We start from the raw sequence: 27,871 nt of genomic DNA on the forward strand, positions 1-27,871 counted from the left end.
GATTGAATGCAAGTATACTTAGCAGGTTGGAAAGTGACTTCAAAATTAATTGTGTAACGTTGTTTAAAAAAATCATGAATGCAGGAAGCTATCTTCCAGTCCTTAACTTTTCTGAAGTCTTTAACTATTGTCTGAATTCCACCTTCAGGAAACAGCCCTTCTCCAGTTGTGTTTTATCTCTTGCATTTTGTCACAGGCTAAAGCACAGTTGGCTTCCCAGAAAGGTGTCTTTAGTTAGGGTCCAATTAAAGGATAAAGTTTCAAAGCTCTTTCTTGCTAAAATAAAATCAAGTGGTGGAAATACAGGAACTAGTGAGAAAAGTCAGTGTTTTCAATAGACAGAACAGTCTGCATATATACGTGTAAATGTACACATACACATGTAACTTGTGGTGTGAAACAGTAAGTTTACACGTATTACTCACATACAGAGCTGCCAATAATTGCATTCATTTAATTCCGAATGGAAAGTATATGCTACAGCTACCAGAAAGTAGAGCAGAAGCCAGGAAGTCTCAGTTTTAAATTTCAGATTTAGTACTTCCTCTCTGTGCCTCTTTGGGCCACTTATTTATTTTTTTATTTTTTTCCCCTCCTGTTTAGATAATGATATATATGGCATGGTAAAATAAATAAATCAGTTAATATTCATGAAGTGCTTGACTTGTGGTCAACTTTTGAATAATGCTATTTCTCCTTTATCCAATCACTAGTCTTGTACCAGGTAGAAGGACAATCAGCATAGCTCCATCATTGTCCTAATTATAATTATGGATGTAATTTCCTCTGCTTGCCCCAATGCTTCCATGTTGGGAAAGAGAGGAAAAGTCATGACTGAGGCATTATTTTGTGTACATCTTATAAATGTCACAGTCTCTGACAGTCCACAGCATAACCAACAGCATATGGTTTGACCAGGCTGAAGGGAAGAACGGAAGTAAGCCAGGATCCCTTTGTTTACAACCTTTTCTGCTAGATGATGTTTCTGAGAATTTCAGTTATTTCTTTGCTTCTTCCCAAGTTCCAGTCTTATGTTAATTTTCAATTACTCTTCTGAAAAATTTTAAAACTGGCTCTCTTTAAATAATTTACTTTCAATATGAATAGAATATTCCTATTCAGGGATATTCATGGGCAGAGAAATCTGGTGGGCTACAGTCCATGGGTTGCAAAGAGTTGGACACGATTGAGTGACTGAACAGCAACATTCAGGGACATACTATAGAAAAATAATATATGAGCCAGAATGTCTGTATCCCTATTCTGACTTTAGAAAGGAAAAGTATTTATTTTTTTCAGGTCCTGTAACACTTAACCTTAAAACCTAGTCAGCATCATTTTTATCCTGTTCTTTTTTTATTAATATCTATAGGTTTGGTGCCTTTACTGCTAAGTGGGATATTTTAACTTGCACTGTTTGGGCTAGTTTGTTATGTCAACATTTTCAGAATTCTTGTCAATTGAGAATAAGAGGAATGACAAAAAGTTGCAACCATTTTTACTGTCCAAAAAAAAAAAAAAAAAACAACAACACTAAATTAAAGTTCTGAGAGTTCCTAGCAATTCATCTACCCTCTATTTGGCTTAGGCCACAGTTTTTGAACATGTGAAATGAGCGGGCTATATTTCTATTTTCTTCCAACTCTGAAGGAATTACAGCAATTTTCACAGTACGTGTGGAGCCATTACTGTACTGGGAGACACAAGGAAAACAGTACGAAAGTGAACAAGTTGGCTGGCACAAGAAGTGTTCAAACAGGGAAATGCCTCCTGCTCTTGATAAAGCAGATTGCCTGATGAACATAGCAGAGAGATAGAAGATTTTGGTTTTATTATTATCTAGAGAGCTCTCTTATAAATAATAATAATGATAGTAATAATCATGAAAAGTATCTGTAGTCATTAGACTTCTTTTTTCCAAGTTTTTAAAATAGCAATCAAATAAGAAAGGGGATAAATCTCAAGTGTCGTCAGATTTTCACTGCTCTCCATTTTGTTAAAATTTTTGCAGTAATCTAAATCATGTGGTGAGCAGGCCATTACTAAATTTATAATGTGATTTGAAGCTGCAATGCAACAGACGTGACCATGCCTCAAATTTCATTGTAAACATAAATGATCCTGTAACCATCAGTCTTGCTTGACTTATAGTCCTGTAGTCTGAGACACTACTGAAATAGCGGGTTATAGTTATTTCTGTGCTTAGTGTCAGGAAGGCCTTGATCTCTGAATATCATTTCCCTTCCCTATCATAATACCTTAAGTTTATAATTAGAATTTAATTTCTTTGGATTAAACCATTGACCTCTATATCTTTATATGGACTTCACATATCCTTGGGCAAGAGAAGCTAGAGAATAAATTAGGCTGCTAGCAGTCATTGACATTTTGAGTGATCATTTTGTAAATGTGTTTGTCTCTCATATGTAGCTGGGTTTAGCTGAAAAACAGGTAGGCAAGAAATGTGTGACATGCCATAGATAAACCTACTAATGTCCCAAGTAGCACAATCACCCTGGTTTTTGTATGAGTCCTAGTGTGGCATCATGGGTAGTAGTCTTTGGCATGTATGGTATAGAAGTTGAGAACTCGTGTTAACGAGTGTGTGTGTGCTCAGTCACTTCAGTCATGTATGACTTCATGTGACCCCCACGGACTGTAGCCTGCCAGACCCCTCCGTCCCTGGGATTCTCCATGCAAGAATACTGGAGTGGGTTGCCATGCCTTCCTCTAGGGATCGAACCTGTGTCTCTTGAGTCTCCTGCATTGGCAGGTGGGTTCTTTACCACTAGCGCCACCTGGGAAGCCCATGGTATCAACATGAGGATGAAAAGCCTCTGCAAACCCCACCTGTTTCTTTTTATGAAATATTTGTAAAAGATGAGAGTATTGTTTCAAAATAGAAAGTATTAGATTAAAAACTATGAACATTAAGTAGATTTCTCAGTGGAGGAACTGCCTAGTCATGATTTACGGATAGAATATCAACATGCTGTGTTCCTGTGCCCTCCTCAGATTCCCTTTTACTATTGTGATTTCTTCCTTTTGCTAACACAGATCCAAGTGCATATATAGGGTGTTTCTGAAGCCAAGGATTAAAGAAAATATTCTCTGGGGCTTGGAATTAATTTTATGTCTGTAAACAATCTTCATGGACCTCATGTGAAAAAAAAAGAGCAAAATAATACAACAGTTAAACAGATATAAGTCCCTGTCTTTTTATGCAGATGACATTGTTTATTTCTCTTTGTTATTAGACCCTGAAATGGCTTAAATAAGCAACTGTTTGGGGTATCAAATAGAAGTAGGAAAAAATTTAAAATTATTCCAAACTCAAATATATTTTATAGACATTTGTTAATATAGAACTCAGTGATTCTGTTATATATTAAGTCAGTGATCTAAAAATATATTTTATTATTTTAAAACTTACTCGGTTATAACTATTTTATGGTACTTTTGTGTGATTCCTCTTGTTTATTTTATCCAATTTACTTAATGCAATTTTTAAAGGTTACTTTCCATTTGTAGTTACTACAAAACATTGCTTATATTTTCCATATTGTACAATATATCCTGGAGTCCATCTTATACCCAGTAGTTGGTGCCTCCCTTGCCCCTCATTCTCCCGTTTAGTAGGCACTAGTTTTTTTTCTCTATGAGTCTGCTTCCTTTTTGTTATATTCAATAGTTTGTTGTATATTTTAGATTCCACACATACGTGATATCACACAGTATTTGCCTTTCTCTGTCTGACTTATTTCACTTAATGCCTTCCGAGTCCATCCATGTTGCTGAAAATAGCAAAATTTTCCTTCTTTTTTCCCCCTTTTATTTATACCTAGTGTCAAAGTTAAAAAAAAATGGTGAAGTCCCTAATGGTGGGGGGCCATATCCATCTCTCATATTACTGTATAGTTTCAGCTTAGTAAAAGGACCATCTCATGGTTTTCCATAAATGCTTGTTGAAGGAAAAATTTCACCTTGTCTCTGTGAAGTCCTTGAATTTTTGATACCAACTAAGTAGTATAAAGATGTTGCTATAAATGGAGATAATGAAATAAGATCAGAACTGTGGCCCGTGGCTGTAAAGACCCTGCGCTACTCAGTTCGTGTTGACTTGAACAGCACCCAGGATTTCTGCAGTTTTGCAGGCTCTGAATAAGGTAGCAAAGTTATTTAACCCATGTGCCCCCCTCCCTTTGTTTTTCAGGGAAAGTTTTGATGCTCCATTTAATTATGCTATCGTCTTTGAGGCAAGGTATAAACACATCACTTACATTTTCATACATTGGTTTATTTCTTATCAGATACACAACCATATCCACATATCCCCTCCCCAAGTATAGAGGTTTTATGAAGGTGATTGCTGAGTATTGAAAACAGCTATCAAATTTAAACATGGTACACTTAATATTGGGTTTCCCTGGTGGCTCAGATGGTAAAGAATCCACCTGCGATGTGGGAGACCTGGGTTTGGTCCCTAGGTTGGGAAGATCCCCTGGAGGAGGGCATGTCAACCCACTCCAGTATTCTTGCCTGGAGAATCCCCATGGACAGAGGAGCATGGCAGGCTACAGTCCATGGGGTCACAAAGAGTCAGACACAACTGAGTGACTAAGCACAGAAGCACAGACACATAACTTTAGAGCTTCCTTGGCAGTTTAGACAGTAAAGAATCTGCCTGCAATGCAGGAGACCTAGGTTCCATCCCTGGGTTGGGAAGATTCTCCTGGAGAAGGGAATGGCAACCCACTCCAGTAGTCTTGCCTGGAGAATCCCCATGGACAGAGGAGCCTGGTGGGCTATAGTCCATGGGGTCACAAAGAGTCAGACACAACTGAGTGACTAAACACACACACACACACACAAAATGTTAAACCTAACTTTCATGTAGGAATACTCATTATTTTTGATAACTCAAAATTACTCAGACTAAGCGTAAGCAGTCACATGCATAAAACCAACTCAGAAGTAAAAAGTAAATCAGTGGCCTGCAAATTAGAGTTATTAAATAACAATCCTAAAACAGAATAATAATGTTCATTCGTTTGTCAGAATTGATTTATTTCTTATACAGCTCTACTGAGAATTAGCCCAGGTGGGCAGAGTAAGAGTGCAAATCCTTTATACTCAGAAACTTTCTTTTATGTAGTTGAGACCGTCAAAATATTTAAGAACTCATCCAAACCAGTTTATCATCAACTAATGTCACAAATTCTGTCATTGATAACTTTTTGTGTTATTGTGAATAGATATATTCCTTGAAAAGGAATTAACCCTTTGGGAAAACATCATTAGTTCTTTATGTCCAGCTTGATAAATTGCTACTTCAGTGCACCCTTGTGGTGAAAATGTGTCAATGCAGCTTTTCAAACTGCCCAGGACAAATAATACTTTCTAGCGGATGATTTGGAGAAGGCAATGGCACCCCACTCCAGTACTCTTGCCTGGAAAATCCCATGGATGGAGGAGCCTGGTGGGCTGCAGTCCATGGGGTCGCGAAGAGTCGGACACGACTGAGTGACTTCACTTTCACTTTTCACTTTCATGCATTGGAGAAGGAAATGGCAACCCACTCCAGTGTTCTTGCCTGGAGAATCCCAGGGACGGGGGAGCCTGGTGGGCTGCCGTCTATGGGGTTGCACAGAGTCGGACACGACTGAAGTGACTTAGCAGCAGCAGCAGCAGGCAAGTTTTATGCATGCAGTTTTTGCATGTGTTAATTGTAGGGTTGTTTTGAGGCTCATAAGTATTTATGTATGTAAAGGTGTAAATGTAATCATTGGTCCCAACATGATATTTTATGTACACATTTTTATATTTAGAGACATGATATTCTCTAAAAATTCAAAATTGTTTGTGAGGTGACAGATGCCTAAATGCCTTTTTGTCTACTAACTAGATGTTGAGCAGCCTCTTTGTTTGTATCATCTATGTCCTCAGTGGCCCGTGGAAAACATCCCCCCGTGTTTTCATTCATGACTTTTCCAGAATTGAAAGTACTATTCACTAACTTCATCTGCAGCAGTTTTAGTCATTTTGTAAGTAACAAGTGTCATCCTTTTCCTGTTTTTTTTTTTTTTCTTCTGTTCATCTGCTCTTCTCCTCCCCCTCCCCTCCCCCTCATTTTCTGGGAATGTCCTCTGCCATAACACAGCCGTGGTTGAGCATGGCTCTGCTCCTTGGCCCTAGCAATTGGAAAGGAGGTGAATAGTGAAAAAATGGATTCTAAGAATTGGAATTCAGAACAAATTTTTTTTGTATCTGTTCAAATATTTTTAGGCATTCCTGGGCACTGTGATTTGGTATATGAAATGTATCCATTGATTTGCACAGTTATTTGTACAGTCTAAAGCAGCATTTCTCAGTAGGGCACTACAGACTTCGGGACCAGATAGATGGCATTGCCCCAGGTACTCCAAGATTTATCCTTAACCCCTGAGTGCTAAGTTCCAGCAACACAGTTCTAGTTATTCCTTGTTTTCAAAAGTCACCCTGGTGTGCCTGACACACAGTGAGGCCAAAGAAACCAAAATACTGGAGCAGAGAAAGTTTTATTGCAGGACCACACAAGGAGACGAGTGGTTGGTGCCCTAAATCCTCTAAACTCCTCACAGACTCTGCACATTGCATATGAAGCAGAGATATCACTTTGCTGACAAAGGTCCCTAAAGTCAAAGCTATGGTTTTCCCAGTTGTCATGTGTGGATGTGAGAGTTGGACCATCAAGAAGGCTGAGCACCGAAGAATTGATGCTTTTGAACTGTGGTGTTGGAGACTCTTGACAGTGCATTGGACTGCAAGGAAATCAAACCCGTCAGTCCTAAAGGAAATCAGTCCTGAATATTCATTGGAAGGACTGATGCTGAAGCTGAAGCTCCAATCCTTTGGCCACCTGATGCAAAGAACTGACTCATTGGAAAAGACCCTGATGCTGGGAAAGACTGAGGGCGGGAAGAGAAGGATGTGACAGAGGATGAGATGGAGGGGTGGCATCACTGACTCAATGGACTTGAGTCTGAGCAAAGTCAGGGAGATGGTGAAGGACAGGGAGGCCGGCATGCTGCAGTCCATGGGGTCTCAAAGAGTTGGACACGACTGAGCGACTGAGCAACAACATGAGGGTTGTGTGACTCACGGCTCTCCTTAGTAAAGTGAAGCCTAAGCGTCTCCATTTTTCTTGTTTCTCCTAAGATGGCTAAATCTTGACTGTTTTGGGTGACTGTGGCAGCAATATTCTTGACTACGTGTTTTAAAAGAAGTACTACCGTCCCTCTGCTTTGCGGGGCTTAGTAAGGGTAAACTTAAACCAAGGAAGCTGAAACAGGAACCCATGAGAACTTGACCATGCCACTGAATTTTGGACCAAAAAAAAGTGGAATTCAACTTGTTCTTCCCTAAGCCCCAGCAAAAACACTAATATATCACAGAAGATAGAGGAAGTCCATTTCCCCACACTTCCATGTGTGTAATTCTATATTTAATGAAGCTATTCATGCTGCAAGTCACTGAATAAACATTTGCTGTGTGGAGTCATTTTATTTACATGCAACAGTTAGGGATTCTCTTTATTTTACTTTTAGGAGCCATGTATGGAGAAAAACTTTTTTAGTGTCCATCTGCTCATTTTTTTTTTCATCTAATATAAAGATTCTCTGTTATGACAATCTGTTCCTTAATAGCCAGATATTCTAACAGAAGAAGAAACACAAAAACATTACCCACAACTTTGGAAATATAATTCCAGTTTATTGGACTCTCTTTTTGTTGTAGTCACATTTGCGCAGTTCATGGCTATTTTAATTATTGCAAACTACAACTCCAAGTTAAAGCTGTTCATCATTATCATAAAGATGAAAATAGAAAATAAAGTTCTTTTCTGCAAAGCAGTATAGCTAAATTTTAAGTGTCATCAGTGAAGCAAAAACTATTTCTTATAAAAATGAATTAGCTATAATTAACTTAGATCATTTCTATTTCTTGTTTGCCTGCATCCTGATTTGCTAATGTACGGTGATGTCATGCTCAGCTCATGCGATGTGGCCCTGGAAGGGTGTTACCTCTCTCTTTTCCTCCTCTGGTTTCTTTTCATCATATAGCATATTTCTGTGCCTCTGCCCAAGTTCACTGCCTTTGCCTCTTTCTTTGCCCTCGTAGCGTTTCCCTAGCCCTGGAGGCTAGACTGCACTTGATTCCATTTTTATTCCCCTCGCCCTTCATCTGAAACATTTGCCTCAGAGTTCCAACTTGCTTTTAGCTGTCTAAAGTTTGACCTGAACTGTCTAAGAATAGTCTTGCCCGCTTTAGACCTCCTTTGAATTTGCAGCCTTCCTTTTAAACTCGACCACATAACCACCATCTTCTCTCAACACCACAGCAAATGTCTTTGCACCGACAGACTGTATTCCTGTGCTTTAGACCAGTATTTTTCACATTATGTGTCATGACCCATTCGTGGATTTTCAGGTGAATGTAGTGAGTTGTGATAACTTTTAAAAAAAAGAAATAGAGAACATAAATGATATGTTTTACTGTAGAAATGTGTATATGTGCTAGCTTAGGATGTAAAATACATTTCTGCCTGTGCTGTTGGTCTAAAAAGTTGGAAAACATTGCTTTCAGTGAGCACTGTGATTTCAGATTGCCTGCAGATGCCCAGTAATCACTTCCACCTACCCTGCTTCTCACTTCTGCTCTTGATATATTCTTAGATCTTCCTGGCACAACAGTTTGTTCCACATTTAAAATTATCTTCGGGCTCTAACCCATATTTTCATTCATCTCAGTTAAATGTACCCTACAAGGTTTCCAGATTTAACAAATAAAGATACAGAATGCTCAGTTGTATTTGAATTTCAGATTAGCAATAATTTTAATATGTTATTCCCAATATCACATGTTTATCTGGAATTCACATTTAATTGTGAGTGTTGTATTTTATCTAGGAACCTTTGTGTGCTAAGTTGCTTCAGTCATGTCTGACTTTGTGCAGCCCTATGGGCTGTAGCCCCCCAGGCTCCTCTGTCCATGGGATTCTCCAGGCAAAGATACTGGAGTGGGTTGCTGTGTCCTCCTCCAGGGGCTCTTCCCAACCCAGGGATTGAACCTGCATCTCTTGTGTCTCCTGTTTTGGCAGGAGGGTTCTTTACCAATAGCACCACCTGGGAAGCCCCTTGGAATCTTAATCATATTTAAAAATCAACTCAATATATTCCTGACTGGGGCACCCCTTAACTAAATGAAAAAGACAAGAGGACCTGATAAATGGGTGTGATGACTGAATATAGAAAATGATCAGAGAAGAACAAAGGGAATAGTAGGCACTGATATAAACTGAAAAAGGCATATTGGAGTAATTGATGAATACTGGAGTGGGTAGCCTATCCCTTCTCCAGCAGCTCTTCCCAATTCAGGAATCAAACTGGGGTCTCCTGCATTGCAGGCAGATTCTTTACCAACTGAGCTATCAGGGAAGCCCCAGCAACAGTACCAGAGTGTAGCAAAATCAGTACTATGGGATTGATAAGAACCCAACCAAAAAGTTGAGCACCCACCACCAGGGGGCAGTAGAAAGTTCGAGGGGGCTAAAGTGCAAACCTGGCAGCATCCTAGTTTTGATATTGAAGATGTTAAGGCCCAGGTGTTCAGTTGGTTAACAGATGTATAGAGGTCAAATAGATACAGTGTAACGGGAAGTCTTGCTGAAATGGCAGTTAGGATTTGGAAGCAAAAATTGCCGAGGGTCAGAGTAAATGCAAATTTGATCAGACAACCTAAATGTCTGCCTTTTTGTTTAACTGATTATGTTGCTATGAATACACTTTTTACCTGAGAGCATTTATGATGAATCCTGATCAAAGCATTTTTTGGAATCACATTAAAATTAGCCAAAAAATTAACAACAAGTGATTATAATGATTTCCTATTTGTTGTTCAGTAGCTCAGTCCTTTCTGACTCTTTGAGACCCTATGGACTGCAGTACACCAGGCTTCCCTTTCCTTCACTATCTCCCAGAGTTTGCTCAAGCTCATGTCCACTGAGTCAATGATGTCGTCAACCATCTCATCCTCTGTTGCCCCCTTCTCCTCCTGCCCTCAATCTTCCCAACATCAGGGTCTTTTCCAGTGAGTTGACTCTTCATATCAAGTGGCCAAAGTATTGGAGCTTCAGCTTCAGCATCAGTCCTTCCAATGAATATTCAGGACTGATTTCCTTTAGGATTGACTGGTTTGATCTCCTTGCTGTCCAAGGGACTCTCAAGAGTCTTCTCCACATTGCAGTTTGAAAACATCAATTCTTTGATGCTCAGCCTTCTTGATGGTCAAACTCTCACATCCATACATGACTACTAGAAAAACCATAGCTTTAACTATAGGGACCTTTGTTAACAAAGTGATGTCTCTGCCTTTTACTACACTACCTAGGTTTGGCATAGCTTTTCTTCAAAGGACCAAACATTGTTTGAGTTCATGGAGGCACTCACTGTCCACAGCGATTTTGGAGCCCAGGAAAATAAAGTCTACTACTGTTTGTATTTTTGCTCCATCTATTTGCCATGAAGTGATGGGACCAGATGCCATGATCTTCAGTTTTTGCATGTTGAGTTTAAAGCCAACTTTTTCATTTTCTTCTTTCACCTTCATCAAGAGGCTCTTTAGTTCCTCTTCACTTTCTTCCATTAGGAATGTGTTATCTGCATATCTTATGTTATTGATATTTCTCCCAGCAATCTTGATTCCAGCTTGAACTTCATGCAGTCTGGCATTTTCCATGTTGCACTCTGCAAAAAGTTAAATAAGCAGGGTGACAGTATACAACCTTGATGTACTACTTTCCCAACTTTGAGCCAGTCCATTGTTCCATGTCCAGTTCTTGACCTGCATACAGGTTTCTCAGGAGACAGGTAAGGTGGTCTGGTATTCCCAATGCTTGAAGAATTTTCCAGTTGGTTGTGATCCATAGAGTCAAAAGTTTTAGCATAGTCAATGAAGCAGAAGTCGATGTTTTTCTGGAATTCCCTTGCTTTTTCTATGATCCAAGAGAATGTTGGCAATTTGATCTCTGGTTCCTCTGCCTTTTATAAATCTAGCTTGTACATCTGGAAGTTCCATCATGTCTGGATTGTGAAACAGTTACCAACAGTTGGTTTCAATTATTTAATATGAGTATTAGTGGTATAGAACCATACCTAGCAGTATTCAGGGATAATTTTAGTGCCTATGCCTTTAATAGATATTTGTTCAAGGTTTAGGTGAAAAATGTCTTCACCTATGTAAGACTGTTTCCATGTGCCACTCCCCTGATTCAGAAGTTCCTCTGTAGAAGTATAATGATGTTCACTGCTTATCTTTTCTCTTGCATGAACTGAGTAAAAGAAAACTCAAATAAATGTAAGAAAACCACTGGTTAGACTTTATACTTTCATACCACATCTGTAAAAGTATCTGGGCCAAAAGCTATAGTGTTGGTAAGCTTTATATGTATATGCCATATGTGTGTATATATACATGTATGTTTTTTTCCTAATTCCCTCTCTTTAGATGTATTCAAAAATATACAGTGTGTAAACCAGATAGAGTGGCCCTTGTTGAACTGGAGATAATGCCCATAAATAAGACTTTCCTTCCTCAGATAGGGATCTCTCTGGACTGTGGTGTCTTTTTGAACCAGGACACATGAGGTCCTGATCCATATGAGTATTTGGATTTATAGACTCTATTCAATTACATTTTAATTTTATTAGTTTTAAAAAATAAATTTTCTGCATCTTCATTATGCAGTTATGTACATTGCAAGTGGTATGTGATAAAACATCATAATGAATGAAGTGAATGAAAGTCACTCAGTCATGTCCGACTCTGTGACTATGCAGTCAATGGAATTCTCCAGGCCAGAATACTGGAGTGGGTACCCTTTCCCTTCTCCATGGGATCTTCCCAACCCAGGGATCGAACCCAGGTCTCCTGCATTACAGGAGGACTCTTTACCAGCTGAGCCACAAGGGAAGTCTAAGAACACTGGAGTGGGCAGCCTATCCCTTCTCCAGGAGATCTTCCCAACATTGCAGGTGGATTCTTTACCAACCAAGCTATCAGGGAAGCCCCAAATACCACAATATTAAACATTAAATACCACAATAGGGTTATGATAAATGTCATTATGAGACTGTTTCTTTATACGTGATCTCAAGAGTTTCACAGAAGGGAATGTTAAATATTGGGCCCCAAAGGCGAGTTCTTCCATGGGTTTACTGTATGATACTTTGAAAAAAAAAAAAATTCTAATGTTACTATTCCAGTGAAATAAAGGTGTTATTTCTTTTTTAAAAATTCACTTTATAAAGCTAATGTGGAGAAGGTAATTTCAAAAGTAGTGCGGTTAAACCAACTTTATTTTGCTCTAAAATTCAGTGTCTGAAATGGAGCACACTGTTTACAAAGGCATCAAGCTGTGGAGTAATGTTACTTAACAATGAAATTCAGCACTTGCCTACTATTTTTCCAAATTATTAACATTTAGTAGCAGCAGCAGCACTAATTCTGATTATTTTTGCTAAGACCTTAGTGAACTTAGGACAAAATGGTGTGATTCTGGTTGATAACTCTTATGATTTTAGCATTTTTTGTTTGCTAATGCTCATGATTTACCCATGTCAAGCAATGTCTCTATTTTAGTGCATGTGTTAGGTTCAAATCTTAAACCAACAATAGCTTCTCTGCTGGTGAATGTCTTTGAACAATTACAGTCTTATTCCTTTAGAAATAGGTTATTTACACTCCTTCTTGTGTGTGTGTGTGTGTGTTGCTCAGTCGTGTCAGACTCTTTGTGACCCCATGAGCTGTAGCCCGCCAGGCTTCTCTGTCCATGGAATTCTCCAGGAAAGAATACTGGAGTGGATTACCATTCCCTTCTCAAGAGGGTCTTCCCGACCCAGGGATCAAACCCTGTCTCTTGCATCGCAGGCAGATTCTTTACCATTTCAGCCACAGGGAAGAAGAACTCCTTCTTGTGCATTCTATTAAAAATGGACCTCCTCTGCATTTAGTTGCTGGCTGTTACAATATTACAGCATTATGACAAAGCCATTACTTTAGCCTCAGTTCTGTTGGAACAGAACAGATGGCCAGTTAATTTCCTCCAGGTGGAGCTCTGTATTGTTACTGCAGTCTGATGTGTTTCTTGTGGAACTCTGTAACCTGAGACAAGGTACAGAGCCCTTGACTGGCCCTTATATTCAAAAGGGTCACCGCAAACCAGTCGGAGCATTTTATACTTTAAAGAACCTCACTCCAGGGAACATTATAAACATTTTAGTATAATTAACCTATGCTGTGAGGTTAATATTCCAACTCTTACGGATGAGACAGTCTCTCTCTTTCATTTTTAATACTGATGACCAGGAGAGGCTGTAAAATGTGGTGATCAAAACTGAATAAAAGGTAGGCTCTGAAACCAGAGCTTGTCTCTTCTTGTTTGATAAATTGTACAACCTCTCTGAAGCTTAGTTTCCTTGTCTGTTAAACAGAGATGATAATGGTGATGATAGGCATCTATCCCTGGGACTGTTGCGAGCATTAAACGATAAAATCCATATAGAATTCTTGCTTAGTATAATTATTATTAAGTACCCAATTAATGGGAAACACACACATAATATAATTTTAGGAAAGCATTTCCTTTTCTGCAAAATAGCCAAAAAAAGTTAAAAGTTGTCACAGAGTTAACAAGAACCCTAATTTAGAGAACTGTCAATTCTCTACCATTTCAGGAGCCAAAGAATTGCAGGTTTAGGGACAAGCTGAGTCAGTTTTGGGGACCTTTCTATTGAAAATGCTTGGAAATTCAACACAGTTAAAATTAGAATTCTTAGGACTGGGCAGGAAGGACAGGACAAACAGTCCCGTTAAAATAATTTTTGTCTGTTATCAATTTTGCTGTTAATTTGCAAAACCTTATGGCTCGAGTTAATGAGATAACCTTGGATCGTGTAACTGTGACTCACACAATCTGGAAAAGTATAGCAAAACAACAGTTTTTATTCACTTATTGGTTTTCTTTTAAAATGTTTTGACTTTTACTAAGCTCCTATTTTACTTTTTTTAACTTTTTATTTCGTGTTGAAGTATAGCAATGCTGTGACCGTTTCAAGTGCACAGCAGAGTGACTCAGCCATACATATACAAGTGTCCGTTCTCCCACAAGCTCACCTCCCGTCCAGGCTGCCACGTAACATTGAGCAAAGTTCTCTGCACTGTACAGAGGTCCTTATCGGTTACCATTTTAAATATAACAGTTTCTTATTAAATTATTTTGAGTAATTAATTTCAAAATTTTTCTAATTTCGTATTACCCACATAGTCAGATCCCAGAAAGAAAGGAGACTTATTTCTGAATATAAAACTGTGCTATTCCAAAGTAAATGTAAGAAGACTTTAGGAATTACGTATATGATCAAATTTCTGAGATTTGGACACTCATTTAACTGTGATTGACTTAAAATTTCAGTTCTTTTGAATAAGTTACAGTTTTACCTTAATAAGTTTTTGAGGGGAAGGTGAGTGGCACTTGGGAACTGCCATTGGTTTGATACTTTTTGGATTAAAAAACTGTTTCTTCTTCCTTCACAAAGGCAGGGGCATTGGCAAGGTAAAAATGCTCATCCTCCTTTCAACTACAGTATTTGTCAGTAAACATTTCAGAAATAAGTTCCTGATAGTTTTTTTACATTTTATATTTTAACCCACAAGTATGTAAGATCAATAGCAGTGCCCCTTACAAGGCTTAATAATTAGATACTCTTCAGGTGGATAGGTTTATCATTAGATTACTAATATCATCTTGGTTCTAAATGCTGTCCATTCATAGATGCTACAGTTTAGTTATTTTTATGTAGAAGTATTACCATATTTTTAAATTGGAGAGGTGATTTATACTTCTTAGAATGCTAATACAATTTATTATTTTCGGCATTCCTGATGAGTTCTGGTCCTAACGGACTTAGAATATAATGTGTTCATTGAAGACACTATCAATGTTGTCTAATACACAGATGAATTAAACTCTTTAGAAGTGATAAGCAATGAAAAAGGTGCCATAACATTCCCAGCATTCAACCATAGCTAATTTGATGTTAAAAAAAAATAGGAAAAACAGCGTGTGAGGGCTCTCTGTCTATGACACTGGTCACCCCATTGGTCGCCAGGGATGATTCGACTGATCTGGCTGACGAGGCGGGTGTATTTTTCCTTCCTCACCACTCCAGGTGCCTCCTCCCAAAACTGCATGCTCAACTGAAGAGCGTGACCTGCCCCACATGCATGCTCTGCGGTGAAAAGCGTGATCGACCCAAGGGACGATCATCCCTTGGCCAAGGACATATGAGTAGCTGTGCTCCCCTGCCAGAACCTCCCCACACGCTCCCAAGGTCCATACGTAGGAGAATGTAGGATAGTCAAGCTTCCAAGACTCCAGACACACCAAGTGAGGCGCCACATGTGGCAGCCTGCCTTTCTTAAAAAGCATCAATGAATCTTACAAATCTTTAGCCACAACTCAAGTTGAAGGAATATTTAAAACAGATATATTTTAAATATATTTAAAATAGATAACTGACAAGGACTTACTGTATGCACAGGGAGTTCTGCTCGATATTCTGTAATAACCTAAATGGGAAAATAATTTGAAAAAAAATAATAGAATTAATTTTAAAAACTTAGTATGTATATCTATAGAGCTTTGTAGCTATAATAATACTTATAATAAAGAAATATAGCAGTGATAGCAGGAAGAAAACAAAAGTTCCCAAGTCCCAACTCTGGTAACACTTTGGGGTTTGGGGTAGGTTGGGCTTTTTCTTTTTTGTACAATATCAAATTTTTGAAAATCTATTTTGAGGTTCCTGCTTTCCTTGGACCCTATGCATTTGTCTAACCTGTCTGTTGGATGAGCCCACCATGGTCCCTTGAGTGTATGGAAATAGACCAGGACCAAGACATCCAGTTTCAAGTTCCAGCTCTTTGCTTTGCCCTCTCTTGTGTAACAGTGGCAGTTTATTTAACCTCTTGTACCAATGGATCCTCTTATCAAGGAATTCCTGTATTTTAGGTATCCACTACCTAAATAATGGATACAAAACTCAGTGAAAAGCAATATACACATCTAAGAAACCAAGTCTGGATTTATAGAAAATAACATCTCTAAGAAAGAGATGCCTCATAATTATTCACATAATGAGGAGTGTGAGTTCATTAGTTTGTAAGATTGAATATGACTATGTTCTAGTCCTTCCTTTGGATGTTTATTGTTGTTACTGGCAATATATATGACTTGTCACATGGCAGTTGTTTTGTTGCTGTTTTTATTGTTTTAGGGTTTCATTCAGAAGGAACGAGGCTAATATCCATTCTAGTGATGTTTTGCTTCTTATTACTAACAAGATGCAGCATTTCTGTGTTGATAAACCAATTCTAAGGAAATATACTCTGTCTTTCCCAGTTATAAAGATATTTCTAAGAATGAATTTTCAAATTAATATCATCCTCACTAGTGTTCTAGAAATGCTCTGTGCCACATATTCAAAGTCTGATTTCTGTCCTAGAAAAAGAGAATTGATTAGATTGGGAAAATGGGTCAAGGAAATAGACATTTATGAATGACATAGTGTTTCATATCATTAATTATAGTTAGTAGAATGGTATTTCACGTATACAAATCAAAATATTTTTCAATTTCTGTCCATTCTAGATTTGATTTGCACCTGTTTTTACATATTTAGGACTTTGATGAATAGACAGCTTGGAAGAACACATCCCTGAGTTTTATCTCTGTTTATGAACATCTGTTTAAAGTTGATTTTACATTTAAACATTCACAGAAGCAGATCCTTTCACCGGGGCAAGGGCCATAGGACCATTTAGCTCAGGCCTCAAGTTCAAGAGTCTTCATGTAGACGGTCCGTGTAATCTCTGAACGGGGTTATGAAAGGATATTGACAGGACCAAGTGCAGTATTTCATTATGGGCTGTATTTGTAATTATTAAAATGAAAATGTAATTATTCAAATGTACCATAATTTTAGAACTTTTAAAGGACATCTCCTCACTGTTTAAAAATGTTCTGAGAACCGTGGCAGTGGAGGCTGCCTAGGACCCTTAATTTCAGAGACTGGAGAGGAAAGATTCTGGAAAAAGGAGAAGGAAGAATTTTCCCTCTTCACCATCATGGCAGGAAAATATCCCTTCAGAAATGAGTGTGAGACTTGAAGAGCCTATTCTGAGGGTCTCTTCTCCTCCCTGTGCCTCAGAAGACTCCAGGGTCCTTGGGCTCTGGTGAGCATGAGGTGGGGTAGAAAAGGCCTGAGAAGAGTAGGGTGTCTCAGCAGGTCCCCCTATAAAATGGGTTCTGAACACGAAAAAAAGCACCCGCAAAGGGGTGATTTTGTCCACTTACATGACATACAGTGATATGCCCAGAATAATACCAGAGATCAATGTGATACAATACTTACTAAAATATCTTTTCTAAGATATCAGAAGGAATTTTTATTTCATTCACAAATGTACAGATATTTATCCACTTACATAACTTATTTGTGGTCATTACAGACACTTGTTTTTAAGAGTAAAAGTACAAAAGAAATATTAAATATGATTAATGATTAAAACAATTGGAACTAGGTAGTGCTAGGACAAATAATACAATTGAATCAGGTCAATGATAAAACTCTCTCGATGGGATTTCTACACAAGGGCTTTATTAACACTGAGAAAAGGGAAAATTGCAGAGCATCAGGACCATGGAAGCAAACACAGGATCTCTTTTACTCCACCAGTGGGCTATTTTTTCCAATTGAAGATTTCTCTTTTATGTAAGAAAAGAAAAGCATTATTCTTCTCAAATCCTGCTTGTTAATGAATTTACTGATTAGATGTATTAGTTCCAGTGGATTATAACTCCATATTGTTAAAATATGAAGTGTCTGGACAGAGCATGCAGCAGAGACTTAACTTCCAAATTATTATAAAATAGATTTTTAAAGTCAGAAAAAAATTATCTCTAATTAGTTAACTAAATCAGGCTAAAATGCTAGTTCCCTTTGTAAAAATAGATGAATAAAAGTCAAATTTGTGTGTGTGTGTGTGTGGAGAGAGAGAATGTGTGAAAATGAATGAACATTTAAATTGTGTATTTGTATTTCTTCACTTTATAACTAACAATATATTTTGATGAAATAGTTTGAAATTTCTCTAATTATTTTTCCTCACAATTCCTATATTACAAGGAAGTTTTTTTTAATCTGAACATCTTAATTTACAAATGATAGTTATATTAAAAATCAGAGTTTCATTGTCTAATCCTAGTAGAGCTGAATGTGTATGGATCATCCATGACTTATTTTCAGTTGTAGACTAATTTCTTCTCTTTCATATTCTTATGGCTTCTTTTCCCTGAGTGTCAAAGTGATAGGCTAAGTGATGCAAACTGATTTTCATGTGAAATCCAGGGTAAAATGCACTTTATAATTTTGGATTTTAGTATGTGAGGTTTCCTTGATGCCGTGCTCCTTCTGTAGCCTGGATAAGCAAAAGTTTCCCCCATGAACATGGAAGGGCCTGTGCAGATTTGTACTCAGTTGAACACAAGCTGCATATTTTCCTTCCTTTCCACAAACTTAAAATACATCAGTGTTCATAACAGCTCTACATGCACCTGAGATAGTGTTATGGCACTTATATCTAATTTACAACTCATTTATTCCTCCTGCTTATCTCATATTTCAGGGACCAGTGTCAGTGTTAGTATGGTGGAAAACTAATGCCCTAATCAGACTCCCTAGCATCCCCGTCAGAGTTAGTGCCAGGTTTTATTCAGTGATGTTTAGCAATCTATCAGTTTCACTCCCAGAATTTTTGCTTTGATGAGAGGAAATACCTTGGTTTTTTAAAAGTCAGTGTTTAAAGAATCACTGATAAGAATTTTGATTTTTAATTTGATTCTAGATCATGGTTCTGAAAAGAGAAGCTCTGGGTAGGGTGCTGGAAAAGTGGCTGTGACTCTCAGTGTTACATAGATTATGAAAAACTGATGTAAAATAACAAATGAAAAATTGGTGGCCAGAATGCATTCCAGGTGTGTCATTTTCTGTGGAAAGGATGATTCACTGCAGTAAATAGATAACATGAGTTCTGTTCAGATTATTTTTTCTTTTTCTGAAAATACTTTGAAAAGCAATCATGAAGACCTGCTTATTACTGCAAAATCTAAAGTTGTTTGTTTCTCCTTGGGGCTAAATTTTTAAAAGCATATGTAAAATTGGATACCATGTTAATGGTGCTAGCAATGAGTTTAATTGCCAAAAACCATGGGGGCCAATTTTAATAAAGAAAATTCACCTGAGTATCTGTACCCTGTGATTATTTTTCCTAAAAGAAATGCAGAAATAGAAACAGATCTCCATCCAGATGTGGCTCCTTTTTGTCCACATCGCGTTCTTAGTGATTATTAAGAGACACGCAATCAAGTTGGATAGATATTTCTTGAAATGATGCATGGTATGCAATGCATGCTTTCATTGTGCTTCCTGCCATTATGGAATAATGCGTCTTATTTGGAAATACAGTGATCACTTCTGTTGAATCATGCCCAGTCCGTTTGTATAATAACACCCCTGTTTTGTGAATCATTTCAGATTTCAGAGAGCTATGCCTTCCTACCAAGAGAAGCGGTGACACGATTTCTAATGAGCTGCTCAGAGTGCCAGAAAAGAATGCATTTAAACCCAGATGGAACAGATCATAAAGGTAGCCGCAGCGTCAAATAGTGAGATTTCAAGTAATTTTATTCATAATGGCAATTTATAGCCCACATTTTTCGAAGAATGTGGTAGAATGAAACAGTTCAACAAGTCAAATCATCTCATTTATTCAAATAGGAGCCAGTAAATCCACTTACAAAGCAATGCAATGATGCCCTTCTTCAAATGAAAGACAGTCTTGACTGTGGCAAATACTTTTTGTCCTATAATAGTGTTTTAATTCTCATTCATTGTGTGTATTTTGTAGTGTTTTAACTATCTTCAGCAAGGAAATTGATGTTCCATCTGTGTTCTTTTAAATTTATCATCTTCTTATTTCTAAAAGTAATGAATAATAATTTTCTCTCTGAAAATTTTTATAGAGAAGTTACTATTTGGCTTTGGCTTTCATTAAAAATTATTTGGATTATTTTCCTAATATATGAGTTTCTCAGAGGTTAATCTCAAAGCTATATTGAAGCTAGTCAATTCCCATGTGTGGGAGGATGAGTAGAATGGCAAAATATAAAAATAAAAGGCTTCCTTTTTGCCCTCATGTGGTCCACTTAGAAAGTAAGTGTGGGGACTTCCTTTTGCACTCATGTGGTCCACTTAGAAAGTAAGTGTGGGGACTTCCTTTTGCCCTCATATGGTCCACTTAGAAAGTAAGTGTGGGGACTTCCTTTTGCCCTCATATGGTCCACTTAGAAAGTAAGTGTGGGGACTTCCTTTTGCCCTCATATGGTCCACTTAGAAAGTAAGTGTGGGGACTTCCCTGATGGTCCAGTGGTTAAGACTTTGAGCTCCAACTGCAGGTGTGAGAAGCGAAAGTGTTAGTATAGCCCACCAGGCTCCTCTGTCCATGGAATTCTCTAGGCAAGAATACTGAAGTAGGTAGCCATTCCCTTCTCCAGGAGATCCTCTTGACCCAGGGATCAAACCTGAGTCTCCTGCATTGCAGGCAGATTCTTTACTGTCTGAGCCACCAGAGAAGCCCAGCCTTGGGTTCAATCCCTGGTTAGAGCATTAAGATCCCACATGCTGTGTGGCATGGCCAAAAAAAATTGTGTACAGCAAAGGAGAAAAATACAAAAATACTGATGATTTTGTTTAACCACTATATTAGCTTCACTCATTGTTATCCAGGATACCAAAAAACTCACCTTGTAGTTAGACATAACCAGTTTATCCATAGTGCTATTTTGTCCCCATACACCATTATTGAACTTTGCCAATCATATATATATATATATTTTTTTATGCTCCATCTCTAATGCTACCAATCTCCTAAACACTTGGTATCTTGCCTCTTATTTCAATTTGAACAAACTAGATCATTCTAAAATTACAAGGAGAGTACTGTATCACTTTCATTACCCATTAAAAATGTTTTATTACAGATAATGGAAAACCTCCCACTTTGGTGACCAGCATGATTGACTACAACATGCCAATTACCATGGCCTATATGAAGCACATGAAACTGCAGCTGCTAAACTCACAGCAAGAGGAGGTAAAATGAAAATATCTACCCTTATATCACAAGTCAGAATGAAGCTTGATAAGCATGACTCTCATATTAAGCATGACGCCATTTTGAAGACTAATTTATTTTTTAATAAAAGGAGTGTCAGTAGAACTGCACAGATGGAGAAAGAGGCAGAAATTTTTAGTTGCCAATAGATTCCCTATCTGACCACATCCACCTTAGTGTTATGTGAACATTTGTTCATTCTCCCCAAAGATTCATTTTCCTTCATAGCCTACCATCGAACTAACCTTGATGAAGTGCTAAGAAGTTCAGGAGAAAGTATTCCAAATAAGTGTATATCCAGGGAAATTACAGTATTAAGGCTATTTTACCTGGAAATCAGAAAGTTCAATTTCATAGGTATTTCAAGTATGACCATTTCAAATCATCCAAACCTTTTGTATATTTTAAAGTTGTTTTTCAATTAACCATTATTCTATGTATTTGTCTATGTCTCTGAATCATCTTAACTAGAAACATTTTGATGTTTCAGATTATTTTATTTAATTTGTATAGTAAGATTCTACCAATGAGCTTGTTGGCATATATTAAACACAGAATGAATATTTGTTAAATATTCTTCTTCAAGATACTGATTCACTTATCAGTTTGGTTGAAGTATCTCAAAAGCAGGAACTAAGTTGTATACAAACCCTGTGTATATTCCCCAAATACTTCTAACAGTGTGGCTTAGTAAATCCTTCTTAATTAGTTAGTAGCCATTAGTTAATATACACACTCAAAGTATCTATCCCATGGACTGTAGCCTATCAGGCTCCTCCATCCATGGGATTTTCCAGGCAAGAGTGCTGGGGTGGATTGCCATTTCCTTCTCCAGGGGATCTTCCCGACCCAGGAATCGAACCTGGGTCTCCCACATTGCAGGCAGATGCTTTACCATCTGAGCCACCAGGGAAGCCTCAGTTAATATACACACTCAAAGTATCTGTACTAGAAATATTTCTCAGAGAGAATATATTCTCTCCTGTTTGAAATTTCTCTGGAAGAGGAAATGTGGTTAAATACTTATTTTTAAGTATAACATTACTTGGTGAGGTATTAAATTCTTTTACAATTATTTGGTTAACTTTGTTCATAGAGCTCAAATCAAATTTTTTATTTTCCTCCTTATATCAGCAGGTTTAATCTCAAAACTGTATTTATAAAATTATTTTGTCTCAAAAGACTTTATGAAAAGTACATTCTATAACAACATCTGTATTAGTGCTGTGGCAACATCAGATTCCATATTATCAGATAGATATATGTAAGTGATTAACTCATAATAAAGCCATTCAAATACAGGAAAAGCAGTTAAGAAAATATTACTATTTATCCATCCCCAAGAATGAAAATATTATTCCCATGATTCAGCACACAATTGAAAATCATTTTTTAAAAACCTGTAAACTGGTTAGAGCTGTCAAATTATTTGTAGAAAACTCATTTAGATATTGATATGTTTATTAATAGGCCAAAAAATAAGGTCAACTTTGAGCCAGCAGAGCCCACATATGCTAAGTCCTTCTGGCTTCTACAAAATCCTGAGTATTTCATATAAAAAATGGATTATTTTAAATGATAATTGGATTAGGAAAATAACTCTTATCCTTACATTTAAAAAATTTTACCTTGGGTATACATTGTCTTAAAAATATTTAGATAAATGATGAATTATATTACTTAAAAAATTTTGGAAATTGTGATCATTGAAAGATAGAAAAGTGGTTAGATAAGTCATGGTAAAAATGGAAATCAAGTGAGATATCCCTTTTGTAGTAAGTTATATTTAAATTTAATAAATGTGTAATCAATTACCTTAACCAATATTTATTGAGTACCTTCTTATGTAATTGTCAGTCTTATAGGCAGTGGAAATAAACACTGAATAAATTGACAAAATCCTTGCCTTTATTAAGCTTATCTTCTAGTGGTGGTGGGAGACAGACCATGAAGGAAATAAATGATGAAAATCTGTATGTGAGATGATACTAAATGCTAGTAATAGAAATATAGACAGCCAGGAATGGGAGTTCCTTTAAAATTACAAAATACTGTATCCAAAGTAAGATCAGCCTTCTTATAAACTATTGATGAGAATTTAAACCACAACAGACTTTTTGGGAGAGAGTTTGGCAATAATTAATTTAAAACTTTGTCAAGTTATTTATATGCTGTGACTAGAAATTTATACTAAGGAATTTGATATATACAACAATTTACATATTAGGATGTTTATTGCATTGCTAATGGTAATGATTGGAAATATCTAACAATGAGAAATAGTTGAATCTGCAACATGGTAGCCTCTACCCATACAGGGATATTGAAATTTAACCAACATTAAATTAGCTAAAATTAAATTTTAGTTCTTTAGTCACACTAGCTACATTGATCAGCCATAATGCGCAGTTTGTATAAACCATTCTATAGAACAGACACTACAGAGTCACTCTTTGTATCTAGTTTCTCTTTAAACATACACATAACCTCACACACATACTTTTTACATGTAGATACATTTATATATCTTCCCTAATACATTTATATAGCTTCCCTGAGAGCTCAGTTGAGTCCACCTGCAATGCAGGAGAAGGCAATGGCACCCCACTCCAGTACTCTTGCCTGGAAAATCCCATGGACGGAGGAGCCTGGTACGCTGCAATCCATGGGGTCGCTAAGAGTCGGACACGACTGAGCGACTTCACTTTCACTTTTCACTTTCCTGCATTGGAGAAGGAAATGGCAGCCCACTCCAGTGTTCTTACCTGGAGAATCCCAGGGATGGGGGAGCCTGGTGGGCTGCTGTCCATGGGGTCGCACAGAGTCGGACACGACTGAAGTGACTTAGCATAGCATGGCATAGCAATGCAGGAGACCCCAGTTCCATTCCTGGGTGGGGAAGATCCCCTGGAGAAGGAATAGGTTACCCACTCCAGTATTCTGGCCTGGAGAATTCCATGGACTATATGGTCCATGGGGTCGCAAAGAGTCAGACACAACTGAGCACTTTTACTTTCACATTTATATAGGGGCTTCCCAAGTGGCGCTAGTGGTAAAGAATCCTCCTGCCAATGCAGGACACACAGGAGACATGGTTTTCATCCCTGGGTCAGGAAGATGCCCTGGAGGAAGAACTGGAAACTCACTCCAGTGTTCTTGCCTCGATAATACCATGCGCCGAAGCCTGGCGGCCTACAGTCCATGGAGTCTCAAAGAATTAGACATGCCTGAGCGATTGAGCACATGTGCACCCCCCCCTCCCCCGCACGCACTCGCACACACACACACACACACACACGCATATTAAATACAAATCTGTGTCTCACACACATATACACTTATCATGCAAATAATATTTTACTAGACTACATCTAGCTAGCTCTTTGTAGTGGACATAATAAACTCTTTTATAAAGATTATAAAGTATCCACAGCTACTATATAAACACAGATTGATCATCTTTATTATTATATTTAAATTCATTTTTGTGTGTGTTCATGTATAATAAATATAAATCTTCTACACTGTAGAATTTGTTACATATTCTATATAACAGTATCAAACAGCTTTGTGCTTATTATGTATCTCATGTTGTTTTAACTACTTTAAATATAATGTAGCCTCTCAATCATTACACAGCCCTATGAGGTTGATACTATTTTTATTATTCCCATTTTATAGGTGAGGAAACTGAGGCACAGAAATGTTAGGTAACTTGCCTAAGGTAACACATCTAATAGGTTCAGTTCAGTTCAGTTCAGTTGCTCAGTCGTGTCCTACTCTTTGCGACCCCATTAATCGCACCACGCCAGGCCTCCCTGTCCATCACCAACTCCAGGAGTTCACTCAGACTCACGTCCATCGAGTCAGTGATGCCATCCAGCCATCTCATCCTCTGTTGTCCCCTTCTCCTCCTGCCCCCAATCCCTCCCAGCATCAGAGTCTTTTCCAGTGAGTCAGCTCTTCACATAAGGTGGCCAAAGTACTGGAGTTTCAGCTTCAGCATCAGTCCTTCCAATGAATATTCAGGACTGATTTCCTTTAGGATGGACTGGTTGGATCTCCTTGTAGTCCAGGGGACTCGCAAGAGTCTTCTCCAACACCACAGTTCAAAAGCATCAATTCTTCGGTGCTCAGCCTTCTTCACAGTCCAACTCTCACATCATACAGAGCATAAATCTGAATCCAGGCAGTGTGGCTCCAGAGAATGTGCTCTAAAATAATATATTACAGACAATATATATAGTATATATAATGGATATACATATTATCAAGCTATGTGTGTGTACATATGTGCATATATGGTGCACATTGATAATGTGAATGTTTGCACTGAATTCTATTATTTTTTCTTCTTTGAACATAAATATTTATTTCAGACGCTTTGGATTTTTCATAGAATTTAGAATTGGAGAAAACATAGTGTCCTGAGAGAGGGCATGTGGCTGGGAGAAGTCTATGTGGCTGATGGCCCAGAGGCCTCCCAGTGTGGAATTTCCTTGCTGAATTAATGGCTCAGACGGTAAAGCGTCTGCCTATAGTGCAGGAGACCTGGGTTCGATCCCTGGGTCGGGAAGATCCTCTGGAGATGGAAATGACAACCCACTCCAGTATTCTTGCCTGGAAAATCCCATGGATGGAGGAGTGTGTTAGGCTACAGGCCATGGGGTCGCAGAGAGTCAGACGCAACTGAGCGACTTCACTTTCACTTTCAGTGCTCCTTGGTAGACCCAGACACTATCAGAACCTTTGATAGAGGAAGAACACCCGGATACCTTGGTCTGACCTAAGGATCAGAATGCCCGTTGTTAGTGTGCTAGAATGGTCCTGTTTCCTGACCATAGCAATTTCTTCACTGATGCCAAGATGTCATTTATGAAGCCAAGAGAATGCTTTCTATTCAAAGAAGCTCTTTCTCAAGCCAGGGTGACATCATAATGAAGCCCAGGTCTGGTAGGTGATAGTGTGATCAGTTATCTAACTGCTCTGTGCCTCAATTTCACAGTGTGTTAACTGGGTAAATGCTAGGTAAATTTCACAACGCATTAACTAGGTAAATGCTGACTCACAGGTTGGATGAAGCTGACATAAGTGAACAACTAAATAACAGAGTCTGTGATATAATTAGCAGTGCTACTGCTGCTGCTACTGGTAATCATCGCATCAATGTTAAACTTTGAGATCAAATATTTATGAGTTGAAGCAAAACCTGGTGGTTTCAGTGAAACATTTTTGGTATTTTAGACGAGTTTCTCGGTTCTTCCTGCCTACATAAGCACACAGCTGCTGCTGCTGCTAAGTCACTTCAGTCGTGTCCGACTCTGTGCAACCCCATAGACGGCAGTCCACCAGGCTCCGCCGTCCCTGGGATTCTCCAGGCAAGAACACTGGAGTGGGTTGCCATTTCCTTCTCCAATGCATGAAAGTGAAAAGTGAAAGTGAAATCGCTCAGTCGTTTCCGACTCTTAGCGACCCCATGGTCTGCAGTCTACCAGGCTCCTCCGTCCATGGGATTTTCCAGGCAAGAGTACTGGAGTGGGGTGCCATTGCCTTCTCCCATAAGCACACAGCATTTGTCCGAAAATCAGTTCTCCCAAAGGAATTTTCTTCAAGAAAATGATTATAGCAACATAGCATGTATTTGTTTTAACTTAATATTTGATAGATTTTTTGATGAATTGACAATTTGGCAGCTAGCTTTGCCTTTTGGGAATTTAGCCATTTGCTGATTTGGCTTTTGGTTGCTGTTTGGCTTCTGAATCTTTTGTACTTAGAACTTTTTGTGGTAATGGCATTTGTATTCCCTTGCAAGGAAGAAAGGCTGTACTAAGATTAACTTGTTTTCTGACTAATGAGGACTTTGGATCTAAACATGTAAATTTTTCTTTAAGTAGATTCTATTCTGTATACCAATAAAATTTTTTCAGTTCAGATTTTTTATTACAATGTCAGATTTTTGCTTATAATATTTTATTGTCATTAAAAATAAAAGTGTGTTTCTTTTTATGCTATATTTTGTGATTGACTCTTAGAAAGCTTTTTAATAATTAAAAAATACATTCCTTCATTATTCAGATAATTCCTCAACTACATCCTTCCTAAATACATTACTTTAAACCTTTTACATCTTCCTGTATACAAAGACACATTGATCTTCACAAGTCTTCATGTCTTGTTTGTTATTTCAAGCATTTATTCATGTTAACATTTAACTGAGCCCTATAAAAGCTTACTTACTGGCTAAACTTTAATTGATCCTATAGACAAAATAGTCATCTGAGTATATTATATTTTATGATACTTGATGATATGTTAAAACCATTTTCAGGATGAAAGTTCAATAGAAAGTGATGAATTTGATATGAGTGATTCAACGCGGATGTCAGCTGTGAACTCTGACCTCAGCTCCAATCTTGAGGAAAGGATGCAAAGTCCCCAGGCTCTTCATGGCCAACAAGATGGTAAGCCTTTCAAACTGAGCAAACAAAACAATAACATAATCCTGGATCAGAATTGATTAAAGCAACCACTTCTTATCCTG

The 27,871-nt window shown here is 37.8% G+C and overlaps 1 protein-coding gene across 6 annotated transcripts in view; it reads left to right on the forward strand.

The window, feature by feature from the left end:
• The window catches only part of NOL4 (nucleolar protein 4), a 461,126-nt gene that overhangs the window by 122,422 nt on the left and 310,833 nt on the right, over nt 1-27,871 (forward strand). For all 6 annotated transcript variants that reach the window (XM_061399646.1, XM_061399638.1, XM_061399639.1 and 3 more), the window contains 3 exons: nt 19,692-19,803; nt 21,197-21,309; nt 27,659-27,791. In XM_061399646.1, the coding sequence (XP_061255630.1) occupies nt 19,692-19,803; nt 21,197-21,309; nt 27,659-27,791 (358 nt within the window). The remainder of the gene's footprint in view (nt 1-19,691; nt 19,804-21,196; nt 21,310-27,658; nt 27,792-27,871) is intronic.

Source organism: Bos javanicus, chromosome 24, assembly GCF_032452875.1.
Source record: "Bos javanicus breed banteng chromosome 24, ARS-OSU_banteng_1.0, whole genome shotgun sequence".
NCBI classification, from domain to species: Eukaryota; Metazoa; Chordata; class Mammalia; order Artiodactyla; family Bovidae; genus Bos; species Bos javanicus.